General features: G+C 42.8%; 1 protein-coding gene across 2 annotated transcripts in view; it reads left to right on the top strand.

Annotated features, from left to right (window-relative positions):
• DYNC1I1 (dynein cytoplasmic 1 intermediate chain 1) overlaps positions 1-24903 on the top strand; it is a 258886-nt gene that overhangs the window by 21298 nt on the left and 212685 nt on the right. Inside the window, exons 3-8 of one of the 2 annotated variants that reach the window (XM_018560771.1) lie at positions 2790-2906; positions 3861-3975; positions 5196-5286; positions 8062-8085; positions 9496-9555; positions 13905-14020. In XM_018560771.1, coding sequence (XP_018416273.1) covers positions 2790-2906; positions 3861-3975; positions 5196-5286; positions 8062-8085; positions 9496-9555; positions 13905-14020 — 523 coding nt within the window. The remainder of the gene's footprint in view (positions 1-2789; positions 2907-3860; positions 3976-5195; positions 5287-8061; positions 8086-9495; positions 9556-13904; positions 14021-24903) is intronic. The other variant, XM_018560772.1, reaches the window with a different exon arrangement.

Genomic DNA, 24903 nt, shown 5'->3' with positions numbered 1-24903 from the left:
TGATCCTTAAACGATCTGTGGAAACACCATATATGGACCTTATGGTCTCCAGATTCAACCACAAACTAAACAGTTTTGTCTCCAGGTGCAGAGATCCTCTGGCGGAAGACATGGAAGCTCTGTTGGTTCTCTGGTATCAGTAGCCAGATCTATGCCTTTTTTCATTTGAAACTTCTGCCTCTTCTCCTCTGCAGGATGGAGATGGAAGTAATTCTGGTGATCTTCATAACTCCTAACTGATCCAGGCAGATGTGGTATTTCGATCTTATCAAACTTCAGACAGACACCCCATTGGCTCTACCAGATTCCTTGTTACCCTCACCTCTACATTGCATGTATCTGAGCTGGCAGCTTTGTCCTGTTCAGAACCCTTTCTGGTTATACACATGAATATGGTAGTGTTCAGGCCATGAGCCTCTTTTCTTGCCAAGGTGGTTTCAGCTTTTCACCTTAATCAGGGCATTGTTTTTCCATCTTTTTGTCCAGCTCCAGTACATCAGAATGAGATGTAGCTCACACTGCACAAGTTTACCTCATTAGAAAGACTAAATCTTTTTTTGTCATTCCTGATGGTCCTCGTAATGGGGAACCAGATTTCGTTTCAACCATTTCTTGGTGGCTTAGACACATTGTTGTTGAAGCTTATGACCTAAAGTAAGGTACCACCCTTTCCTGTCAAGGCACACTCTACTAGATAGGTGAGTGCATCTTGGGCCTGTCATTTTTTCCCAGGTTTGCAATGCTACCACCTGGTCCTCTGTTTATATATGTTCTCCAAGTTTTACCAGGTCGATATTCAGGTATCATGTGATACCAGTTACAGGAGTACGTTCTTTAGCCAGCTCTTTAAATGTGGGCCTATTAGTGTTTTGTTTTGTGTGTTGCCCACCCTTCCGTTAGAATGCTTTTGGACTTCACACACATAGATTATTCTTCAATCCTGTGTCTCTAACGATATATAAAAAAGATTTTTGGGACTTAAATATATATGAAATATACAAAGTGGCAATTTGTAGGATATGTGGTCTAATGAGATACTTATGTGACACATGCATAGTTTAAGGAGTTATCTGTTTTTTCTAAAATACTACAATTGTGGTTTGTCCCCATCCTGAGTTAACCCTTGAACTGCCTTCACTAGAAAGTCAGTTCGAACCCGCTGTTTGTTTATGCACATTTTGGTTACTGATGGGGTAGACGAACCTATCAAAAGGGTAATCTGTAGAGCTGTATATCTCCAGGAGTGAAACAACCCACTATTGCGTTACCATAAAATCGGTTTCTTGAAATTCATTATGGAACACAGGTCCCACCGCGTCTTTTGATCTACTCTTAGTACTGCTTTTCTATAAAACTGAAGCATGCTGGGGGTGGTTATATCTGGATGGCCAATGCTTTTTTGTTTACCATTGTCCAATTCCCCCTGTAGGCGGCAGTATAACCCACACATCATAGACTATTCTTCAATCCTGTGTCCCTTAATTAACTTTAAGAAACAATTTTTACGGTAAGTACAAAAATCTTGTTTTACTTGAATAAACTCTTGGCTTTTTTCCGCACATGTCGGATGCTGTTAACAAAAGGATACCAAGGCAAAGAACCAAACTGGTAGGCAGGTAAAAAGGCTGATTCCTGAATCAGACAAAGGTGAGAATAGGACAAACAGAAGTATGAGAGAGGCTGAAGTTCGGTTAGATTACAAAATCCAAAAAGAGAATCTAGGGTCAGAAAAAATGAACATTCATTCAAGATATGACAGTAATATAACAGAAATGGTCAGGAGGGACTTTTTTCTAAGATGGGATCCCTGACACAGCAGAGTTTATATTCAGTGACTTCTGCTATATATCCACTAGATGGCATTGGTGCTCCTAGAAGATGTAAAATAAGCCAAAGGTAGCTTACAAAAAACACTGGTCCTCCTGATGACAAGAAGATGACAGCTGCAGCAGCAGTACATTTCAGTAGGGTTCAACATGTATTTGCAAATGTTTGAAGCAAGTTCAGGATTATAGTTGATGTACCATAAGGACACATTTTGTACAAGTATGGCGGTCTTTTGCCTGTTTGAGAATATAAAGAGGCAACTTATTAAACAGGCAACATTAAGCAAGGGATAATGCCTGCACATTGTGTGTTGGCATGGCATGCTTGTAATTGCCATCAAGGACAGGGTGAGAATGCAGGAGCATAATTGGAAGACAGGTGTCATCCCATAACCTAAAGACAATTATGGACACCGGCACTCCAATAGTAGAATAACGCCTGTTTAATGACGTCCGTGCAAAAACATACTTTTTCGCTTCGTGGGCACGCAGGATCCCCTTCATCAGTCAAAACAAGTGTTCTGCCTGATGAAGGGGATCCTGTGTGACCCCGAAATGTTGCAATAAGTATGTTTTTGCACGGACGTCATTAAACAGACGTTATTCTACTATTGGAGTGCCGATGTCCATAATTGTCTGTACTATTTTGACGGTGGCCATCCGTCGACTACCGATGCACCCATCTCTTTATATTGGATCGGCGGTCAGGAGTGCAATGGGTACATGGACTGTATCCCATAACCTAAAAACGCCTGAATATGGACCTTCATGGCAGAAGCTCCAGGATTTTCAAATAAAAACTGCAGATTAAAAAAGACTGAAAACAAGTCTTGAAATTACAGGACACGTTAAAGCACATTTGAGACTTTAAATTAGTTTTAAATCTACTGTAAAGGAAATAATAAAATCAGTTATTTGACACTAAGGACATATCTTCACCTTTTTTGCTTTCTTCTCATGTAGGAGTTCATAATGTCTGACAAAAGTGACCTGAAAGCAGAACTGGAACGCAAAAAGCAGCGTTTAGCCCAAATACGGGAAGAGAAGAAACGTAAAGAGGAGGATCGAAAAAAGAAAGAGGTCAGTTTTGTTGCGGAATGTCTGCTCCAAATTTGTACTTCAAAACCCACCAATGGAACAGAGACACAAAGCATAGAGCCTTGGAGTAGAAAGTACCCACTTATGTCTCTTACAATACATTCTTATGTCTCATTCAATACATTGTCTCTATCCTGTTTAAAGTAAATCTGTGGGCAGGCAATGAGCACATTTGTATTATCCAGATACCTAACACAGTTTTAAAGGGATTAATTTATCCTCATAATTGGCAAAAGAAACACTGGAGTCCTTCATAAGGCCAGTCATGGTGGGCTCTTTTTAAAGAAGAACCTCAGGAATATGAAAATCTGAAATCTTAACCCTTGGAATAGGGCTACTGCAAGGGTTAAGTGCTCGTTTTGGCTTAGAGTTTAAAAAAATAAAGTTATACTCACCCAATCCTGGTTCCACCTGGACCGGTCCCTGCAGCCTCTCAGCATGCCCCTCATCATCTTCACATCTTATACACTGTAGAAGACTCATGGCACCTTAGACCTCTGGAGCGGTGGGGGAGAGAGACTGTGGAGACCAGTCTAGCATTCAAGAAGGACCGAGAATCGGGTGACTTTGTTATTTTAACTCGTGCAGTGTGGGGGGAAGCCCCAGTGCAAGAGTTAAGATTTCATGTACCCAGAGTTCTTCCTTAAGCTTTGTTTTGAAAAAAATATACTATATGACTAGAAGTTTGTGGACACCTGACCATCACACCTATATGAGCATGTTGGATATCCCATTCCAAAACCATGGACATTAGTATGGAGTTGGCTTGCCCTGCGTGCTCATAACAAGGCTGATGGGAAGGCTGATGTCACTTATCTATTGTTCTGCCTCTTTAGTATTTTGTGCCCTTGATAAGACAAAAACATGTTAAATGCTTTGTGTCATTATATTGTCCCCAAGCTCTTTGGTAAATGTATAACACATTCCTACATACAGGCGGAACAGCAGCAAAAAATAGAGCCGATCCATGAAGAGTCTGATCTAGACCGCAAGAGACGTGAGACAGAGGCTTTACTTCAGAGTATTGGGATCTCGCCAGAGCCTCCTCTAGGTATTTAGCGATTTGTTATTGATTCTTATATAAAATATCTCATCGTTTTCAGTTTTATACCAGGATCCCAGCTTGTCTCACAACACTATGTGGTCTTACATATGCATTGTAACCTGATTAGGGATGCACCGATACTAGTATCGGTATCTGTGCCGATACAAAGTATTTGGGTGAGTACAAGTATGCTCCCGATGCCTATTCTGATACCAGGAGGTTCGCCGCCGCCCCGGCTTCCGGATTGGTCGGGAAGCCGGCTCAATGGTTTTTCGTCACCAGGGAGCATGGAACTGGCTTCCTGGCCAATCAGGAAACCAGGCGGCGTGTAATGACTCGCTGCCCGGTTTCCTAATTGGTCGGGAAGCTGGTCAATCAGGAAGCCAGACAGCGAGTCATTACCCGCCCCCCGGCTTTCTGATTGGCCGGAAAGGCGGCTCCATGCTTCCTCTTCACCTGGTGACGAGGGAGCATGGAGCCGGCTTCCCAGCTAATCCGGAAAAATCCGGGCGACAAGTCATTACATGCCGCCCGACTTCTGGAAAAGGGACTTCCAGTATCGGTATTCGGTATCGGCATGTTCCAAAAAAAAATAATACATCGGTACTCGATACTGAAAAACAGGCATCGGTGCATCTCTAAACCTGATCGTACAATCTCCTTTAGCTCTGCCAACAACTATGTAGTGCATGGGCCTTCCTGATTAGATAGAAATTGAATGGGTCATTTAGGTAGGCAATGTAATCTTACATTTTACAGATTTGCTAAATCTAAAGGAGAGTGTTGTGAGATTATATAATCACATTTGAATGTGTACGGCCATCTTTAGCCTGAGTGCTTTTGCAGTATTCTCAGTGTTGTAAAATGAATGATATAGCTACCATTTAGTTATATCATTAAAGCATGACTGTTGTAGGTGTGCCAACATACATTGCCCAGGCATGGCCCACAGTTGTCACCATCAGGAAGCTGGTTCAGAGCAATGATATGCGCTAGAGCAAATGCATATACGCAGGGAGAGGCTGAAAGGCTGCAGGAGATAAGCCGTATTGAAAAAAATGTGAAAATGTTTTTTTATGAAATACAAAATTAGCAATTGTTGATGATATACCGCAAATTAATGATCCCACCTTAAGGGTTTTAACCTATTTTAAATAGTAAAACTGTAGTAAAACATATACAATGGCATAAAAAAATATTTGATTTTGTTTTTCTTCATGATTTAGTTCCAACCCCAATGTCTCCTTCTTCAAAGTCACTGAGCACGCCTAGTGAAGCTGGTAGCCAGGACTCTGTTGATGGTGCAATCATGGGACGGTAAGATGTGTAGCTCAGCCTTATTTATGCACCTATTATGAATACTTACAGTGTATGTAATACGTTTAGTCACTGTTCATGACAGCCTGGATAATCCATCATAGTAGTCATGTTGACCACAGCGCCTGGTCTACATGCCTTTCACTAAACATTTCATGCACTGCATCAGTTTTAATTTTGCATGTGGATATATCGCTCATAAATTGCTGTAACCAGTATCATCAGAGCGGTAATTCCCAACAGATATCTGTAATACGCTTCAACAGTGCAAAACCTTCTTAGTACAGAAGGTGTTCAAATGTCTCATTCCATCACATATCTGAAAAAAAAGAGGATTATTCCTCATTTCAGGACAGTGGGAGGAGCCATGCAAATTATTTCTTTATGCCCCAATGGCCAGCTGCACATCCAGAACCGCTGGTGTATAGTGCAAATATAGCCTACTATTATAGAGCCATTTATTCCAAACTGCATACAATTGTTTCAAGTTTTTTTGGCCTTCTAGTACAGTGTATAGTAACTAGGGTTGCACCGATACCAAGTATTTGGGCGAGTACTCGTACTCGGCCAAATACTCTGATACCTTCCCTGATACAGGAACTTCTGGTCAGAGGGAGATATCCTCTGAACGGCAGTGCCTCGACGGAACATGGAGCCGGCTTCCCTGCCAATCAGGAAGCCGGGCGGCGGGTAATGACACGCTGCCCAGCTTCCTGATTGCCTGAGAAGCCAGGTTCCATGCTAGCGGAAGTACCGGTATTGGTACTCTGTATCGGCAAGTACCGAAATATAAATATCGGTACTCGATACTGAAAAAACGATATCGGTGCATCCCTAATAGTAACCATGACTTCTGTGAGTAGGGATTGAGGCCCAACAATAAATTATAGATATATGGTTATGCTGAGAAGGTACTAAAGGGATCAAGAAGCTCCCAAACTAAATCAGTTTGTTACACAGTAAAGAACGGAAGGTATTCTCATTCCATCACATATCCCAAAAGAGGATTATTTAAGAGGATTATTCCTCATTTCAGGGCAAGTGACCATTCTCTGCATACAAATCATTCCTTTATGCCCCATCAGCCAGATAGGCATCAAGAATCCGTTTATATTACTGATACAGCATAATATATAGAGCCTTTCATTCCAAACTGCATACAGCTGTTTCAAGAATTTCGTTTTTTTTTGGGCAGTACAGTATATGGAAGCCATGACTTCTATGGAGTAAGGCTTGGGACCCAACTGAACAGTATAACCATACAGGTTTTGGTGAGAAAGGACTATAGCAATCAAAAGGCCCTCCAACCGAATCAGTGCATAGTACAGTAAAGCCTTTTCAGAATGGATTTGGTTGGAAGGCTTTTTGATTCCTTTCGTCCCTTCTTACCATAACCTGTATGGTTATACTGTTTGTAATATGCCGTATAATTATCAGGAAGAAAGTCTAAAGCTTCCTTAAAATGAAGGACTAGATTTCAAGAGTCACCTTTTCTTTTCCAATATGGCCAATGATGTAAGTGCACCCATCAGCTGCAGACATGCAGGAACCCATTATGTGACCTGAATTGAAATTCATGCCAGTTCATCTAAATGAGACTGAATAAGGGGTAGTGTCTACAGGCTTTGGGCTGTGTTAAGAAGTGTGCTTTTAACTTTTGATATGCTTTTGAGATCATTTAGAATTCATTGACACGTGCAATCAACCTGCAGTTGACCCCCTTCCGACCTGCATTTTATCTGCTTCAAGCAGGTTTTGCAATCCCATAGACTTGTATGGGAATTCAAAACCCGTCTGATGCAAAGAAAAGCCTGTTGACACAGGTCCTTCTAAAAAGCTAGAGCAAAAACAGGAGCAGGTATACAGGGCAGCCTATCGGGTTTTATCTTTTATGTGCAGCAGCAAGTCTGATGGATTGCTGAGGACTATGGTCTTGCTACACTTTTAATTTATCAGTCCTGCAAAGTTATAGACTATTGACATGCCATTTAAAGGAAAGAGAGCCTAGAGAGACATGGGTGCTGCTAATGGTGACTTCTCCTGATATTGTTAGTTACCTGGCTGCCATGGTATTCTAATGGCTTTAGTATTTTCCGAGTAACTGCTTTCAGAATAAAAAAGCAGATGAAAACCTCTTTTTTTACATGCTGCATACCTGCTTTAGATCAGTGGCTTAAGCTGGCCATTCACTCGTAGAATTTTGTTTGAAAAAATCCTTTGTCCGATTTTCTTATAGCTGATGGGGTCACATCAATGATTTTTTTTCTCACAGGGAATGCGTTTTTTGTTTGAGAAACTGCATTCATTCCAAAATTGAATGTTAAAAAGAAAGTTTGAAGGACATTCGTCAAGGCTTTCATGGTATTATCAAATGTCCTGATGAGATTTTACAAAATTCAGTGTACGACCAGCTTTAGAAAGTATTGGAAACAGACGATCTGCCAGTCACCTACTATTTTCAAAAAGAGTCTAGCAATGGCAGCCTCCATATTTATGCAAACATAGGTTTCCTCTAATGAGAGAAGGAAGTAAGAGAAACCAGAATAGCAATACAACTTTACTTAAGACCAAGCAGTGCCCCCCAACCCCCCTGTAATTGCTCCAATGGCTACAGTGGCCGCATCTGACTGGAGACACCTAGGATTCCTGCAGCAGGAATCTCAGAAGCCCCCATGTGAATGGGGCCTTAGAAGGCAGGAAAATTGTTTTTTTAATTATATTTTTAATAATTAAAAAATAATACTAAACCATTATTTTCTTATTTCTTATTCTTAGGGATATTCAAAGTGGCCTTCTGGGGTAAGAAAGTGTTTGTGTGTTTTGCAAAGTGTGTGAATATTCGGTAGCAAAATTAACTATATCAACAGAATAAAACACATAAAACAAAAACTTCTATGTTAAAAAAATATTGTCAATTTGACCAAATATGTTGCATATTTCAATACAAATAATACAATTCTTTGCGGTCCCTATTATCGTATACATAAGCATGGTAAATCATGTTGCTTAATTTAGAGTAAAGCTGGCCATACACCTATAGATTATCTGCAGATTTTCTGTGGTCTGATGGAAAAAGTGCAACAGATTCCTCCATCTTGGCTAAACTGTGTGGATGGTGGAATCTCCCACTGGGCCAAGCTTCAGTATCTTGCTAGTCAGCCCCGCTGGCTCTCAAAACACCTGAACAATGCCTGCATACAATCAGATTGTTCAGGTGTTTTGACAGCCAGCGGGGCCCACTAGTAAGATATCCATAATACTTTATACCTGGAGTTCAGCTTACAAAACAATATGAATTCAGACATGAATTTGATTGTATGTAGCAATATTAGTGCACTTAGTGGAAATAAAAAAAGATTAATGGACAGTACTAACAGTTAATTTCCAGGACAAGCTTTTGAGGGTCTACCCCCTTCTTTCAGTTCAAGCAGAACGGCCTGAATGTAGACCTCAGCTTCCTAAATCACGATCAAAGAGCTTTATTACCATACTCACCTCTGTCACCTTCTGTCTCTCCATAGACCATTGTTCTCTTTATCTAACTAATTTTCTCAATTTTATTACCGTGTGTGTGTGTGCTTGTGTGTGTGCGTGTGTGTGTGTGTTCAGAGATTGTTGTCCGCAGATTTTTCCTTAACATTTTGTTAAACCTTTATTTATCAGTACTGCTTGACCCAAGAAGAAGGGGGTGACCCCAGAAAGCTTATCCTGAAAATGTAACCGTTAGTGCAAATTAAAATGTATCATGGACTGTACTGTAGTGACATGAATTTAGGCCATTTCTCTGCAGTCCCAAACCTTACATAAACCATTGTATTCAGTGGGGATGTACATTTTCAAGGGAGCTAAACTATGTTTTCTTTAATGCCCTCTTTAATCCAGTCCGTATGCTTTTCACTTGTTTTACATTCTTGTGTAAATTAGACACAGAGTGGAGAAAAGTCTTCAGTGGCAAAACTGGACAAAGTATTGAAAATAAATCAGTAATTTTCTGATTTTTTTATGCCCTGAGTAGATTGTTACACTGTATATCCAGACAGTTACCCTTTAAGGCAGGGGAATTACCATCACTGACTCATCTCATCCATCAGTGTATGCATGCTCTCCTTTTTATTTTGTATATGTTTCCTTATAGTCATTAAACATTGTTATTTTAGGGATTATAGTGTCTGCTTTTATTTTTTAAACTGCTTTCGGGACGATGAGCAGGACCTTGCAGTGGGATACTGACCCGTCTGTACTGCAGCTGCATTCAGAGTCTGACCTTGGGTATGTTCCAACCTCTATATTATAATGTGGATTTCATCTGCTTCATGGGAAATATGAGACATTTCTTGATTTTTCTCTGTTTATGATCCATTTTCTGTTTTTACTACAAGAAAAAAAAAAAAGAAAGGATATTGCAGGAGGTGAATGAAAAAATGTGTCTATGATACCAATAGCAATCATCATTTTCAATTCATTTTTTAAGCTTCACTAGATCACTAGCAGGTTCGAGTTGATTGCCACAAGCAACAAAATGACTAATATTTGTCTAGAATCATTCATGGAATTCCTTTAAGCCCACTGGGAAATGATGTCTAAGACCATTGCAATATGTGTTTTCTGTCTAGTAAGAATATAACCACATGAATGATATTGGCCATCAGTGCCGGACTGGGTACTTGGGGTCCACCAGGAAAAATGATGGGGAAAACCCACTCTTTGATGATCAGCAGGATAAAACCTGATAAATGAAGGGTGGGTGTGGCTTAAATGATGTGGCCATATTTATACTAGTGTAGTATGTGGTTTACTCTTTTGCAGGGCAGCCATCAGGGAGGTACGGCCGATACTAATGTAAGGGGCCCGTGCAGCCTGGGGGGCCTGACGGGGTCCCTTACATGACTATCGGCCGACGGTGAAGGGCCCCAGCATTGCCGCTCCAGCGGCTTTGAGACAAGCTAGGGCCCCACCAGCGACGATGCTCGTCTGATGTCGCACTGGCCGGAAGTGACGTCACGTTAGTGACGTGACGTCACTTCTGGCCGGTCCTGCGGCAGAGGAGGCCATGTGTGCAGGTAAGAGGAGCTAGGAAAGAAGGAAGGAAAGGAGGGAGGGGAGGGATGCAGCCCTGACCAGCCCACCTGAGACCCCTTCAGAGCCCACCATAGACAGTCTCAGATGGGCTGTGCAACATCTATGGTGGGCTCTGCAGGGTCACTCTCAGGTGGGTCATGTGTCCAGCGCGTCACTAAGCCCTGCGTCCAGCACGTCACTAAGCCCTGCGTCCAGCGCGTCACTGAGCCCTGCGTCCAGGGGCAGGGGGGGCGGCCTAAAGCCGTGTAAGGGGCCCCAAAATTTCTTATGGCTGCCCTTCTCTTTTGTAAAAAAAAGTTAAAAAAAAAAAAACACATTTTCTCTCTCATTCATTAAGGGACACAGCATTCAGATATTCTGAGACATTTTGATTATACTGCCACCTTTAGGAGGAATTGGACACTGGAAAACAAATAAATATGTTGGATAGAACCCCTCCCACTCCCAGCATGTTTCAGTCTTTATCTAGTTTCCTAGGATAATGGACATCTTTTCTCTACTAAGGAACCTTTAACCATTTATATTATTTTATCTTTTTTTTAAATTTCAATAAGACTTCAGTTACAGGCTGCTGAACCATTTATGCAGCTATCTGGATCGGTTTATCCTCAGCGGTGCCTTGGAGGCCGTAACTGGGACCCCACTTGACTGAAGTTTGCGGGGCCTGCCTTTAAAGTGACGTTTGGGCACAGGGCTCTGCTTGAGGCCCTTTTCAGACCTTTATATAATGCTAGTTTGTCACAAAGCTCTCACCAGGTCCAGAGCCATGGCACAGCCTCTGGTATGATCTAGTTTTTTAAGACTTATTTTTTGAGTATGTCCATTGACAGGGCAAAGATAACCTGGAATGTCACCTACGGGTAGGGCGCTGGGTTCTACTTGTGACATTTTCCAGACCCTAGCATACTCTTGTGTTAGTTAGCTGCAGAGCACTCTCCAGGTCCAGAACCATGGCATTATATGTTTGAGTAATGGGACCCACTTCATTACTGGTATTGTATAGCGCCACTATTACCCCCTTTTACCTTGGAATCAAGTGCTATGTCACTAGCAGCAGTGTTAGTCTCCACACATTGGTCATGGCTTTTTCAGTGAGAGGTATTTTCTCCCCACCATTGCTCCTATTGCAAGGAACACAAGCTTTTTGCCTCAGCTAGTCCTTGCTGCCGCCCATAGTGACCTAGTCACCTCAAGCATTTTCACTTTTCAAAAACCAAAAGGATGGCTGTGACCTTGAATGTGAAGGCCTTAAACAAAACCATTTGAATCCAAAAGTTTTGCAGTGAAATCTCCAGGTCTGACATAGCCTTCCTCCACCAGAGAGACTTTCTAGCATCTGTTGACATCAAGGATGCTTACTTGAATGTCCCTATCTTCCCAGCTCACCAACACTATCTCTGTTTTGTTGTGGGCACACAACATTACCAGTTTGTTTTTTTGCACACCCCCAGAGTTCACCAAGGTACCAGCCCCTGTGCTAGCCTTGCTACACTACCAGGGTATCCCGATTGTAGGGTGCGTGGACTACCTCCTGTTGCGAGAACAGTTGGCACAAATAATGACCAACAATATAATGCAGACAGTACAGACTTTGTACTGGTACTGGAACCGACTCATCTATTGAAGTATCTCATTGTAGACAAAGCTCAGGCCAGAGTTTTTCTTCCCCAAGAAAAACTTCTGAAACTCTGCTCCCAGGCTCGGATCCTGCAGTCCAAGAGCTGTCCAACTATGTGCTTCAGTCCATGGCCCAATGTTATGCCAGCCTGAAGAACTTGGGGAAGAATTCTATACACCTTGTTGGTACAGGGAACCTGGTCACCAGAGAAGTCTCATCTCCTGAACAAACATTTAGGAACTCTGAACAATTTGGTTGCTCATTCAAAGTTGGACATCCCAACTGGTGGGTCATCTGATCAGGTTTCAGTTGGACAACCTCAACATAGTAGCAAATATCAACTGCACATTTTACAATCGGGGTTTGATCAACATTTGGCCCAGAGCACCATTAAGGGACAACTTTCAGTCCTTGCAATCATATTCCTAAGACCGTTAGCCTCCCTTTTATTAGCCAAGGTTTTTGTACAAGGAACCTTCTATGTGGTCCCTCCTTTGACTCATACTCACAAGGTTGCAATTCTTCTTTCCATTACTTCTGGTAGGCGAGGCGTGTTTCTGAGCTGGCAGGCTTATCCTATATGGAAAAGTTATGTTCTTACATATGGTGGTTTTAAGGTTTACAGTCTCATTCCTTCCCAAAGTGGTTTCAGTTATTTACCTTAATTAGCACATTTTACTTATTAGCACATTTTGTTATGTGGGCCCATTATTGATTTGTTGTTTTGTCTTAGTTGGGCTGCTTTTGGATGTCCTAGTTGTCTCAGAATAACTGAATCCAATGTCCCTTAATCAGGGCCGGATTTACTATCTCTGCTGCCTCAATGCCAGGTTCCTCAATGCGCCCCCCTGTATGCAGGCTGCATACAAGTAATCTCGGCGACATCGCCGAGATCACTTGTACAAAACACGCGGCGGTACATTTAGCCCTGCTTGCCCAAAGCAGGACTAAATGTAGAAAACAACTTACCACCCGGTGCCTGGAACTGCATGGGCGTTGGGAGATAGGAATTCCACACCTCTGCTGCCCCTCTACTCCCTGCTGCCCTGAGGCCGGGCCTCGGTTGGCCTTGTGTGAAATCCAGCCCTGCCCTAATGCTGCTTATGCTGAGTACCAGAGCAAAATCCAGAAGGGAACAAGGTTACCACAGGGAGAGAAGGGAAACCCTTTTTTGTCTTTCTGCTGCATGTCACATGATCATATGATATAAGGGGTATGTATATGCACTCCTGCATTGCAAGCTAGCTGAAACCTATCTATGTAGCAGGATCCATTATAGCATCCTTTAATGCTCTGACAGGCCATTTTATCCCTATTCTTCCATTTATATCTACCAGCTTGCTGACACCACCATTTTGTACAGCACATGTGCATACAGGCAGTATGGCTCTCTGTAATAACCGTTGTTTCCTGACTGGCTACTTTTCCCCAAACAGAGCTGGGTGGCCCATGTTAGAGCAGCAATGGGTCTTCATTTGGCAAGAAAATAACGTGACCCCAGCATTATGTGTGAACAGGCTAATCAGCCTGCAGGATTAACCTGGCAGTGATGCTTTTTGTTCCTTTAAAAGAGCACTGGAATTTGTGAAAAATGTATTTAGATAACGCATCAGCCTCTTAAAGCTACAGTTCTGAAGGTGCTGTCTGCAGTGATCATACAGTAGATCATTGTAGCTGGTATTTCCAGCACTGTAACAGGCCCTGTTTCCCTTTAAGCATTGGCGCTGTTAGCATAGTCCTCCTGACCAGCCCATGAAGCTAATGCAGTTTCTCCTCAGACCTTTAAGCAAAAATTAACCAGAGAGCAGCAGGAGGGTAGAACTATTCATATGCCATAGACCCCAAATTAGCCTTCCATGTCTTGTAAACCAAATATGTTTTCTAATTAGCTGTTAACAGCTAAACATATTTCTCTTTACAGAAGAAGACTTATTAAGCTTGGAGTCTCAAAGGTCACCCAGGTGGATTTCCTACCTCGAGAAGTAGTTGCTTACTCCAAGGAGACACAGACACCGACCACTACACATCAGACGGAAGGTAACAATTTTATGATGTGACGTTGTGCTCCTTCTATTAAGTGTTTTTGTCAAAGAAAATATATTGGCGCAATCTTTTGTCGCAGAATTCTTCTCTAAAGCTAAGTCCGTAACCTATCACAATTCTAACCGGAAAGGATCCAAGGGATAGATGGTGGGTACTGCACTGACTGCAGATGGCGCAGTCCCCAAATTCTCCCTTCATGGCAACAGATGTAAATCATAGTTTGTAGAGAGTCACAGGGAGCAATTTACAGCACTCTACTGTAAATACATTTATGTGCACATGTCTGCAGACCCAGTGCAGTTACAACCAGTTTAAAGTGACCCTGTCACACTTTTACACACAATCCAACCTGTAACAAAGGAGACAATTTACTTTTCTGGAGGACCACGTGTCGAAAAGCCACCACTTCGCTGCTCCTCAGCGTCTGCATGTATTTCACATACCTGGGTGTGTCAAATACTTCCTTCCCCCACCAAACACTGGTGCGTCCCCTGCCAGGCTTGCACGCCCTACCAGTTCTCGATTGCCGCCGTGTTACCGGAAGCTGTCCGTGGCAGTGTAGTCACAGTGCTAGGGGGTGTGCAATCTGCTGTAGGGGCGTACATGCCAGTGGGAAGATACACAGTGTGCGGCAGAGGAATAGGTATTTTACAAATCCAAAAGTTTACAATACAGGCAGCAACTGGGGAACAGAGAAGTAATGGCATTTCAACACAAGGGCCATCAATAAGGTATGTATATTGCCCCTTCTAATACAGGCCTGCTTGTGTGTAGAAGTGGCCCTGCGGTAAAAGAGTCATTTAAAGTGTATGTCTGGCCAAGATAATACAAATATTCTGTACAATTCTGCAATAAATAACAATTTCCCTATGTTTTATCCCATTAAAAATGCAGCAGGTATAAAAAAAAAATACCTGGGGATCCTGCCAGAAATCCAGTGAGCTCCTAACTTCCTATAGTGAGTTGACAATACTGCATCTTCTACACTGAAATCCCAAGCAGTGTTGCCACCAGCCCTGTCTGAGTTGTCTTTTGGTGGACTAAAGAACTCAACCTTTCCCCGTCCTCTGTTCTTTTCCGCAGTCATACATTGATTTCTCTCTCAGCATTACAAAGCTGCTGCCTTGGGAAAATGGCTCTTGGGACATGTAGTTCTGGGAGACATGCCTATGCCTATAGTAATTGACATGTATAGTAATGGAGATATCTTTGCATAAGTCCTCACTATTCCATTGAATTTGCATCCTATTAAAAACTACTAATAGAAGATTTTGTTAAGAACAAAGTTTTTCTTTTCATCCTGTGCTAAAAATTTATTGTTGGGTCGGATTTATTGTGTAAAATCCTAGATGGTGCCTTTCAATCTCTCATTGTCACCAATGGACACATCACTCGTTGCTGGTTCCTATCTATTCTGTCAGCAGCCCTTATTCTGTCTCAGGTCAAATTAATGTAGAACACAGTAGTCACTGTTCTGATTCCTTCGTGGAAATAAAACTTGTTTCAAACTGCGGCTTATGTTGCACTCAGTATTGTCTATCTAAGAAGTGAACAATTTCCTGTTGGTTATTTTAAAGTTCTTATCAAACTAATCCTATAGATGGCAGCAGAGGACTTACTGAAATTCAGTGTTGCATGAGAAAGTCAATTAAATTCTACAGCAGTGGCGGCATGTTCCATTTTTTTTAATTCTTTATTTGAGACACGAGGGTTGAATTTAAAACTGAATTCCGGGCAAAAAAACTTTCACTGAAGTATATTCCTCAATAGCTGCAAAGGCACAGAAGGCCAACCCACTACAGGTGGCCTGCAGAAAACTACCGGAGGGGGTGGAGACAAGACCAGTCACACTGCACAAGGAGAGAGAGCAGTATTGACTGGTCTTTATTACAGGAGGGCGTGAAGACAAGATCAGTCACCCCGCACAAGCAGAGAGAGCAGCAGTGAGCGGTCTATATTACAAGAGGGGGCGGATGCAAGACCAGTCACCCTGCACAAGGAGAGAGAGCAGTATTGACTGGTCTTTATTACAGGAGGGCGTGAAGACAAGATCAGTCACCCCGCACAAGCAGAGAGAGCAGCAGTGAGCGGTCTATATTACAAGAGGGGGCGGATGCAAGACCAGTCACCCTGCACAAGGAGAGAGAGCAGTATTGACTGGTCTTTATTACAGGAGGGCGTGAAGACAAGATCAGTCACCCCGCACAAGCAGAGAGAGCAGCAGTGAGCGGTCTATATTACAAGAGGGGGCGGATGCAAGACCAGTCACCCTGCACAAGGAGAGAGAGCAGTAGTGACTGGGCTTTATTACAGGAGGGGGTGGAGACAAGACCACTCACCCTGCATAAGCAGGGAGAGCAGCAGTAACCGGTCTTTATTACAGGAGGGGGTGGAGACAAGACCAGTCACCCTGCATAAGCAGGGAGAGCAGCAGTAACCAGTCTTTATTACAGGAGGGGGTGGAGACAAGACCAGTCACCCTGCATAAGCAGGGAGAGCAGCAGTGACCGGTCTTTATTACAGGAAGCTCCAAGTGTCAAACTAGATTACTGAACAGATCTGGAAGAAACACACAAAGCTCCCCAAGACTCAAGGAATAATAAACATGGTTCTTGTATTTAGACAATATGTGCTTATACCAAAGTTTAGCTTTAATTATATTTTGTGTTGTTTATTTTACCCTCTCCCAAACCAAACAAAATTGAAAGGATGCTAAACATACAGTATGTATATTATGTATGAGTATTATACTATGGTTCCAAGTGCAAAACCTACACTATATGGCCACCTGACCATCACACCTATATGAGTTTGTTGGACATCACATTCCAAGCCCGTGGCCATTAATATGGAGTGGAACAACCTCCACTATCCTAGGAAGGCTTTCCACAAGATTTTGGAGTGTGTCTGTGGGAATTTGTGCCCATTTAGCTAGAAGAATATTTGTGAGGTACCGATGTTGGATGTGAAGATCTGGATGGCAATCTGCGTTCCAATTCATCTCAAAGGTGTTCAGTAGGGTTGAGGTCAGGGCTCTGTGCAGGACACATTGGGTCCTTTACACCAAACTCATCAATCCATATCTTTATGGAGCTGGTATTGTTCTCAGGGGGACAGTCATGCTGTAACAGAAATGAGCCTTCACCAAGCTATTACTTCACGGTTGGAAGTGAACAATTGTCTGGGGTGTCTTGATAGCACTAACAGTACCCTTCACTGGAAACACCTAAACTCAAATATTTGGAGGGTCATTCACATACAGTACTTGGGGTGATGGTCAGCCATATAATGTGATTCCTTCTTTCTTGGCTTGAAGTGGATTGCTGTGTCCTTGGTTTAGTGTGTTCTAGAGAACCCGTATTTACCCAATACTAGGTAACAGGTTTGCTATCTGGGAAGAATAAGCTGTCTATACACATTCCCTGTGCTCCTCCATCAAACTCAATCTGCTACCATACCGGGGTAGACGATAGCAGCCTCGCTATGGTGTTATGACATTCTGAGCTTTTTCACACTGCTTATACATTTCCACTGAGGATACTTTTGTAGAATTGTATCTTGCAAGTAAAAATTAGTTTCCTTTCTATATACCTGTACCAGAAAATGTGTGTACCTTGATGCATATGACTTGGTGTCTAATTTGATCAGAAGCAGCTATCTGTGTTGTTGCTTCTGCACTGAAAATGGGACTCCAGAACCTTTTCCCACTGACTACCCGTGGCCCTTTAGGACATCTAAACGACAGAGGCATTTTATGGGCTTCCTGATCATGTGATCACTGTGATTAGTTGTTACAGTGATCATGTGATTGGAAGCACATCCTACCAGTTCTCAATTGCCACTGTGGGACCGGGAGCTGTCCGTGGCAGTGTAGTCTCAGTGCTGGGGGTGCACAATTGAGTGACACTGACTATACACATATTTGTGCCATCATGGAATGTGGCCTGCGGGAAGAGTTGAAAAACACAATTTGCTCCTGTTTTGTTTCTAAAATAAATGAATATATTCTCGGCACAGCAGACATCTGACTGGGATTGGGAGATCAAGATCTACTGCATTGTACATTAGTCCCCGTTCACATCTAGGCATTCTAATGCTCGAGGGTAAGCACGACAAAACGCTCAAGACAAGGAATCCTATTCATTTCTATGGCCTCCTGTTCACATCGGCACGTTTTGTTGCACAAAGTTTCCCATTGAAATCTATAGGACCAAAACGTTCTGTACTTTTTCCAGTGACAGGTGTCATAGAAATGAGCAGGCTTCCCTGTCTTCAACTAACTGAAAGATCGTGGCAGAATAATTTGGGTCCGGGAAGGGGTTGAAGCCTAGCTCCACTCTCCACTGCCCTACCCACCCTCCTCGCCCCTGCCCCCAAAGTTGATCCCCTCTCCCCCCAGAGCCCCCCAACAGTATTTTTCTCCTTTTTCTAATACTTTTCCCGATATCTGTGGAGCCCTTAATGATGAGACGAGTGATGCTAATGTGATGACACCCTCCCCCTCCCTGCATCATTGTATGTTAGGGCAGGGAACCATGGTAGTACCCCCTTAGAGGGGGCAGGTTTATGGGTTTTTGATGTTCTGGTGGAAAGGAATTACTGCCAGGGACAGCAGCAGAGTATTGCAGCCAGAAATATTTGTTTTAAATAATTTCTGATGGACAATATTTTTGCTCGAAGTTAAAAAATTTGTAAATACGTGAATGTCCATAGCCTGGCCAAAGGTTCATTTTAAGATAAACACTTGCAATAATAAACAAAGTACATACTCCCTGAAAATACACATTACTTTTCACTTTAAAGCAGAATGAAAGTGTTTTTTTTTCAGAGTCTCTGTATGTCCCTTCTGCCATTGACGACTCTGCTTTACCTATCCTTTATCACTGCAGGGGTCAGTGTACATTTTCGGCATGCCTTGGGTGCCAGGATGAATTAACTCCTACACACATTTGCAGGCATTATGTCGTCCCGGGACAGCCAGTCAAGTTGGCCCAAAGATGTCAAATCCAGAAGAAGGACAAGCAAAGATGACTATGGTGGCGACAGAGCGACAGACAAGGGGGATTGCAGAAGTTGCATCTCTGGCAGTGAGTCTGCCATAGTGTGCACATATGCTGCACATACTTGCAGTAAGGTTACCAGATTTTGAAAATAAGATCTGGGATACCCTACTGACCATTCCCACTTGTAGCCACACCCATAAAACTAGACTCCCGTGTGTAGCCACACCCACAAATTCACCCCCCACCCCATTTTTACCATGCCCTGAAACAATTGGTCACTGGCTTCTGGAAGAGGAAGCAGACATTGAAGATATAAAGACAAAGTGCCATCAGCACTATAAGGAGTGGGTTATGCCTGTGGTCAGATTGTGCTAACAGTGAATGGTTAAATAAACCCTGAGCCTACTCTACCATGGGTCAAGAGTCCGTAACACACAGAGTGTAAGGATCAGGAGTGTGTAATGCAGAACACAGGTCAAGAATACACGAAGCAGGGAATCAGGAGTATGTAACATAGAGAGTGCAGGGATCAGGAGTAGGTAACACACCGAATAAAGAGGTCAGGAGAAAGAAGCACATGGAGTACAGGGGTCATGAGTAGGTAATGCATGGAGTACAGAGGACATCAGTAGGTAATGCATGGAGTACATGGGACATCAGTAGGTAATGCATGGAGTACATGGGACATCAGTAGGTAATGCATGGAGTACAGGAGACATCAGTAGGTAATGTATTGGGTACACGGGTAATCAGTAGGTAATTCATGAAATACAGGGGTCATCAGTACGTAATGCATGGAATACAGGAGTCATGAGTAGGAGACAGTAGTAAGTAACACAGAGTTCAAAACTCAATAGAAAGTAGTGCAGGCTTCAGTAGTAACGCAGGGTTCAGGGGTCAGTAGTAAGTGACGCAGGGTTCAAGGGTCAGTACCCAGATAGCAAGCAATTGAGCTGTAAGTTTGAAAATGACTTGCTAAACTATTGCTAGACTTGCCAAGCTTCACAATTACAGCAAGTCTGCATTGCAAGTCTCCAGATCAACGTGCTTTGCAAAAGTGCTGTACAATTGCAGAGCTCTTGCTAAGACCTGCAGGATTCTTGCTGTAGACTTGCCAAGCAAATTTGCTACAAATTCAAAAAGTGTCACCTAGAACTTGTGTTGCGAGTGTTCTGCAAGTCTACAACTTGCCAGGAATGTGTGCAGCAAGTTAACAAGAATTACAATTTAACCCTGGCACAAGTTTGTGGCAAGTTATCCTTGCTATCTGGGAAGTAAGTGATGTAGGGTTCAGGGGTCAGTAGTAATTGATGTAGGGTTCAGGTGTCGGTAGTGACGCATGGTTCAGGACTCAGTAGTATGTGATGCAGAGTTCTACAGGCAGCAATCACAGCATGTACAAAACTGGCTGTATATGGCTGCAGTTCACTGCCCCCGAGGACGTTTCTTTTCCAGGGACAGACCTTTCAAAACGGGACTAATGGTGAACCTCAACTTGTACATTATGGAAAAAGCCCACCTACCATAATGCAGATTTTAAATCCATCAGGAATATTAGCTTCCATGTTTTTATCCTCATATTTTTTGGATGGGAAACAACAGTTATATTCAGCATCTACCTGTACTCCCAGCTCCATCACTAGTTGTATGATAGAGAATAGGATTACATTCCACCACATACAGTCATAACTCATCCACCTTCCTGCATGGGCCTTCTAAATAAAAGTAATGTATGATATATTTCATACAGTATAAACGTGTTGACAGCTGACCTGACACGGTATATTCGTCATCCCTCAATGTGTCTCATACGGAGACGCTGTCTATTGTTAGTGTGTGGGCTTTTTTTTTAAACCTTAACAAACTCTGATATATTGGCTCATTGTCTAGTTAGTTTTACAACATAAAACCTTCTTAGACACAAAAACTTTTTTTTAGCGAGGGTGCTGTGCAACAAATTAGCCGGCGGGTGTACAGCTTTCATCCTGGCGGAATGAGGTATGTGTGAATGTGTAATGACGTGTCTCCTATTTTACAGAACAATAAATGTAGAAGTGCTTTGTCACACCTCACAGTTACAATACCGTAGGGATTCTTAAAGATGAAAACACACAATAAAGTGCTAGACATGAAAAATAATATGAAACACAAACATTTTACACAGTTTGACCTCATCTGGGATATGCAGTTCAGTTTTGGGCACCAGTTCACAAAAAGGATGTTGTGGAACTGGAGAAAGTGCAGAGAAGGTCAACTAAACTGATAAGAGGCATGGAGGAGCTCAGCTACGAGGAAAGCTTAATGGATAAGTTCACCTTTTCCAAAAATTAAAGAAATGCATAATTAATCATATATATATAAAAAAAATGCATTTCTTAAATATTTGCATTTAAGCCTGGAAAGCATTGTAATTGTGATCACTCGATCAGGGCTGCAATGCTCAGGCTTCTACACATTCTCTCCCAGGCAGAGCTCATACGGAGGTACAGAGTTTCAGTTAGGAGAGATGGGGAAGGACGGCTGGACTTCAAACTGCATTAAATCACCTCATACAGCGTCCAGCCATCCTCCCTCTAGGCACATGCAGGAATATGGGCAGCTCTAACGCATTTAATCACACATTTAACCAGAGGAAGGATGGCTGGACGCTGTATGAGATGATTTAATGCAGTGTGTGTGTTGTAAAGTAGTCACCGCTACAAGCTCACTCCATTGATGGACTAGAAGCTCAATACAAATTAATAAACTAAACATAAGATTGTAATGCATCACGGGAGCAACTTTAGAGTGGTGACTACTTTACAACACACACAGGGACCATGGAGAACAAAAGTAGCCACCCTCCAGAAGGAAGGACAGTGTCTGCACAAATCCAGAGATGATTGGAGGATCTACAGCCGAGTGATACACAAATGAGATACATTGTTGTTCATAGTTAAAGGAGAACTATGAGGTGAGTGATTTCCACTCATCCTCATAGTTAGAGCCGACCTGTGACAAAGAAGCTGTGACAGGTCGGCTCTATGGATCGGGAAGTGAAACATGCACCGATCCGCTGACTTCCCGATCGTCTCCTTGCAGGGAGCGGTGACTGTGAGTCCTCTTTCCCTGCAGGAATCCCCCCCCCTCCTGTCTCCGATCCTCCAGCGCTGACTGGAGGAACGGACGGGGGAGGGGGTGGGCACAGCTGGCTCTACCTCTAGATAGGCAGAGCCACTTTTCAATCACACACCTGGGTGGACCTCGACACTATTGTTGGGATCCGTCCCAGCTGCGGCGCTCTCAGTATATCACGGGCATTGTATTTCAAGCATGTTAATTACCTGTCTAAGCCTCTCTTGCGTAGACATCCAAAAGCCCTGAGACTGCTACTGGGTGCCGCCATCTTGGATTTGATGTCAGCAACCCCAACAGACTCAGAGCTGTCACTCTATGATTATCCCCTTCACTCCTCCCCTGGCAGACACATAAAAGGTAATGGAGGGAGGATAAGGGAGGAGCATAAGAGCTGGGCCAGCACAACATAGTAATTGGACACCCCAGAAGAGGAGAGGACTATGATTTGCAAGGAGGGAGGGAGCTGTGCATTTACCTGCAGCTCTTTTTTGTAAAAGTTGGTATCAGAGTCTCCGTACTTACAAGTACTCGTATACAAATGTGTACAAACTCTTTTGTTACCAGTCTTAAAAGCTTAGAAGGTGTCCCTATCAGCCACAGAAAACCTTGAATTTTATTTTCAGTGCTATCAATAACTCTACCCAGATACAGGACTTATAAAACTTTTACAGAGTCCTGCTATAAATGAGGGCAGGCAATATCCGCACACAGTACAGTTATTTCTCCCACTAGCCTGAGCATTACCACATAGCGTCACATACGATGGCGGACGCTGCTCGGCATGATGGCAGCACCTGTTTGCCATGTGACTGGAAGCTCTCTGTCCGAATAATTGATGTACTTTTATTCCTGCCACTTCCTGAAGTCTGATCAGAATTAAAATTGCTGGTGGTATTTCCTGCCGGAGAAACCTGGGCCGCCCACTTCTGTGATTTGATTGGACATTGCCTTTAGCTACGCGCAGTGGCTTCAATATAGGTTCCCCTTTAACTGCACAGCAGATCTGCCACCATACGCAAATTACCCGACGGGGTGCTTAATAAAACTCATTAAACAGCCACATGTGAAGACTTTATGTGTTGTGCAAATGTATACACATTTTAAGAAAGGAAAAACTGTATTAAAATTGTAATACTCAATGCAGTAAACTCCCAGTTAAGCGGTACCCGAGGGGATTGGTAGATGCCAGATAAGTGTACTTTCTGGTTGCTTGAGACTTACTGTTAAAGTGACATTAAACCCTCAGATTTTTTAACATAAAACAATACTGTAATGTGTGCCTTACTGTAATCCATGGTAGTTTCCCTCTTTGCTGCTCTTCCTTTTAAATCCTTATCTCTTCTCATCCTGGGGGAGAACTTCCCTTTGCAGCTGAGTGCCTCTTCTTGTAGTGCTGGCTCAGGTTGTGAACCTACACACAAACACCATGTATCCATTTCAGAGACAAGGCAGTCTGCTGCAAAACAGAAGTTCTGCCCAGCATGAGAAGAGATACGGATTTAAAAGGAGGAGCAGCAAAGAGAAGGGAAACAACCATGGATTACAGTAGAGCACACATTACACTATTGTTTTATGTTAAAAAATCTGAGGGTTTAATGTCACTTTTACTCTTAGGGCTTGTTCACATCATTTTCTGGTCCACATCTGGAGCAGATCTGCAGACGCGGCGCTAAGCGTGCAGTGCGTTTTTGACACGTTTTTACCGCATTCCAGTTTAAAAAATAATAATTTTTGAGTGGGGCTGTCAGTATGTTAGCTACAGTGCGGTGCATTTTCTGTGTGTTTTTGATGCATACGTGCGTTTCCGGACCGGACAAAATGTGACATGCAGTATTTTCTCTGTACGGACTGGAACCGACTCCGCACGGGAGAACTGTAGCCCATAAAACACATCAGGATACATTGGGATGCTTTCTGGGTGCAGGAGCGCACGGTTTACCAATAGTGAGCTGGCATTTGCACACGCCCACTGCTCGTTATTTACATTCACTTGCCAATTGCGGAATCTAGCCCTCGTCCGCAGCAAGATGTAAACAGAGAATTTTGTTAGCAACAAATAAATTTAGTTGCTAATAAAATTTTTAAGTGTCCACATGTCTATCAAGCAACTGGCAAAAACAATGTGGTTGCTTGAATGGGGGGGTTACTATATACTGTATACCGATAGCAAACGATGAATACAAGAGGTGCTCATAGTGGATGCCATCAGCGTCCAGACACTTCTGATTATGGCAAACTACTGCAACATTGACTATGGTGTCCACTTGTCTTCCCTTGTGCACATCACATAGAGTACCATGCGTTTCAAACTTATTGCGAATGCGTGCGATTGTTAGGCATGTTGGAGGTTCTGTTGCATACTCGCGCCTAATTTGTCATTGTACTTCCACAAAGTTCTCACGCTCTTCGAACGACAACTGCGCTTCCGCAATTTTCCTTGACCATCCTGCCTGTGGCATGGTGACGCTAGCATTCATTTGATTAACTCATTTGATTAACGCCATCTATTGAGCGAATGTCATACTACACATTGCTTCCGTAATTCAATTCAACTTTGAAAAGTAATACATAGATAACATCTCTTAAAATGTGTATATTTGTACAAAGCTTGTATATTCAGATTGTCACTTTGTATCCACCTTATATTGTTACCTAGCCCTCAATTACACTTGCGGGTGAGCTTTCCAGGTTATTTTGAAGCCTTTTCAGGCTTGAGTGTTTTATTTTAGCCAAAAAGCTAGTTACTAGTAGAAGGAA

This window comes from Nanorana parkeri, unplaced genomic scaffold, assembly GCF_000935625.1.
Source record: "Nanorana parkeri isolate BGI_ZX_2015 unplaced genomic scaffold, ASM93562v1 scaffold477, whole genome shotgun sequence".
In the NCBI taxonomy this organism is placed as follows: domain Eukaryota; kingdom Metazoa; phylum Chordata; class Amphibia; order Anura; family Dicroglossidae; genus Nanorana; species Nanorana parkeri.
Note: the sequence above shows the minus strand (reverse complement) of the source record. Positions and strands in the feature narration are given on the sequence as shown.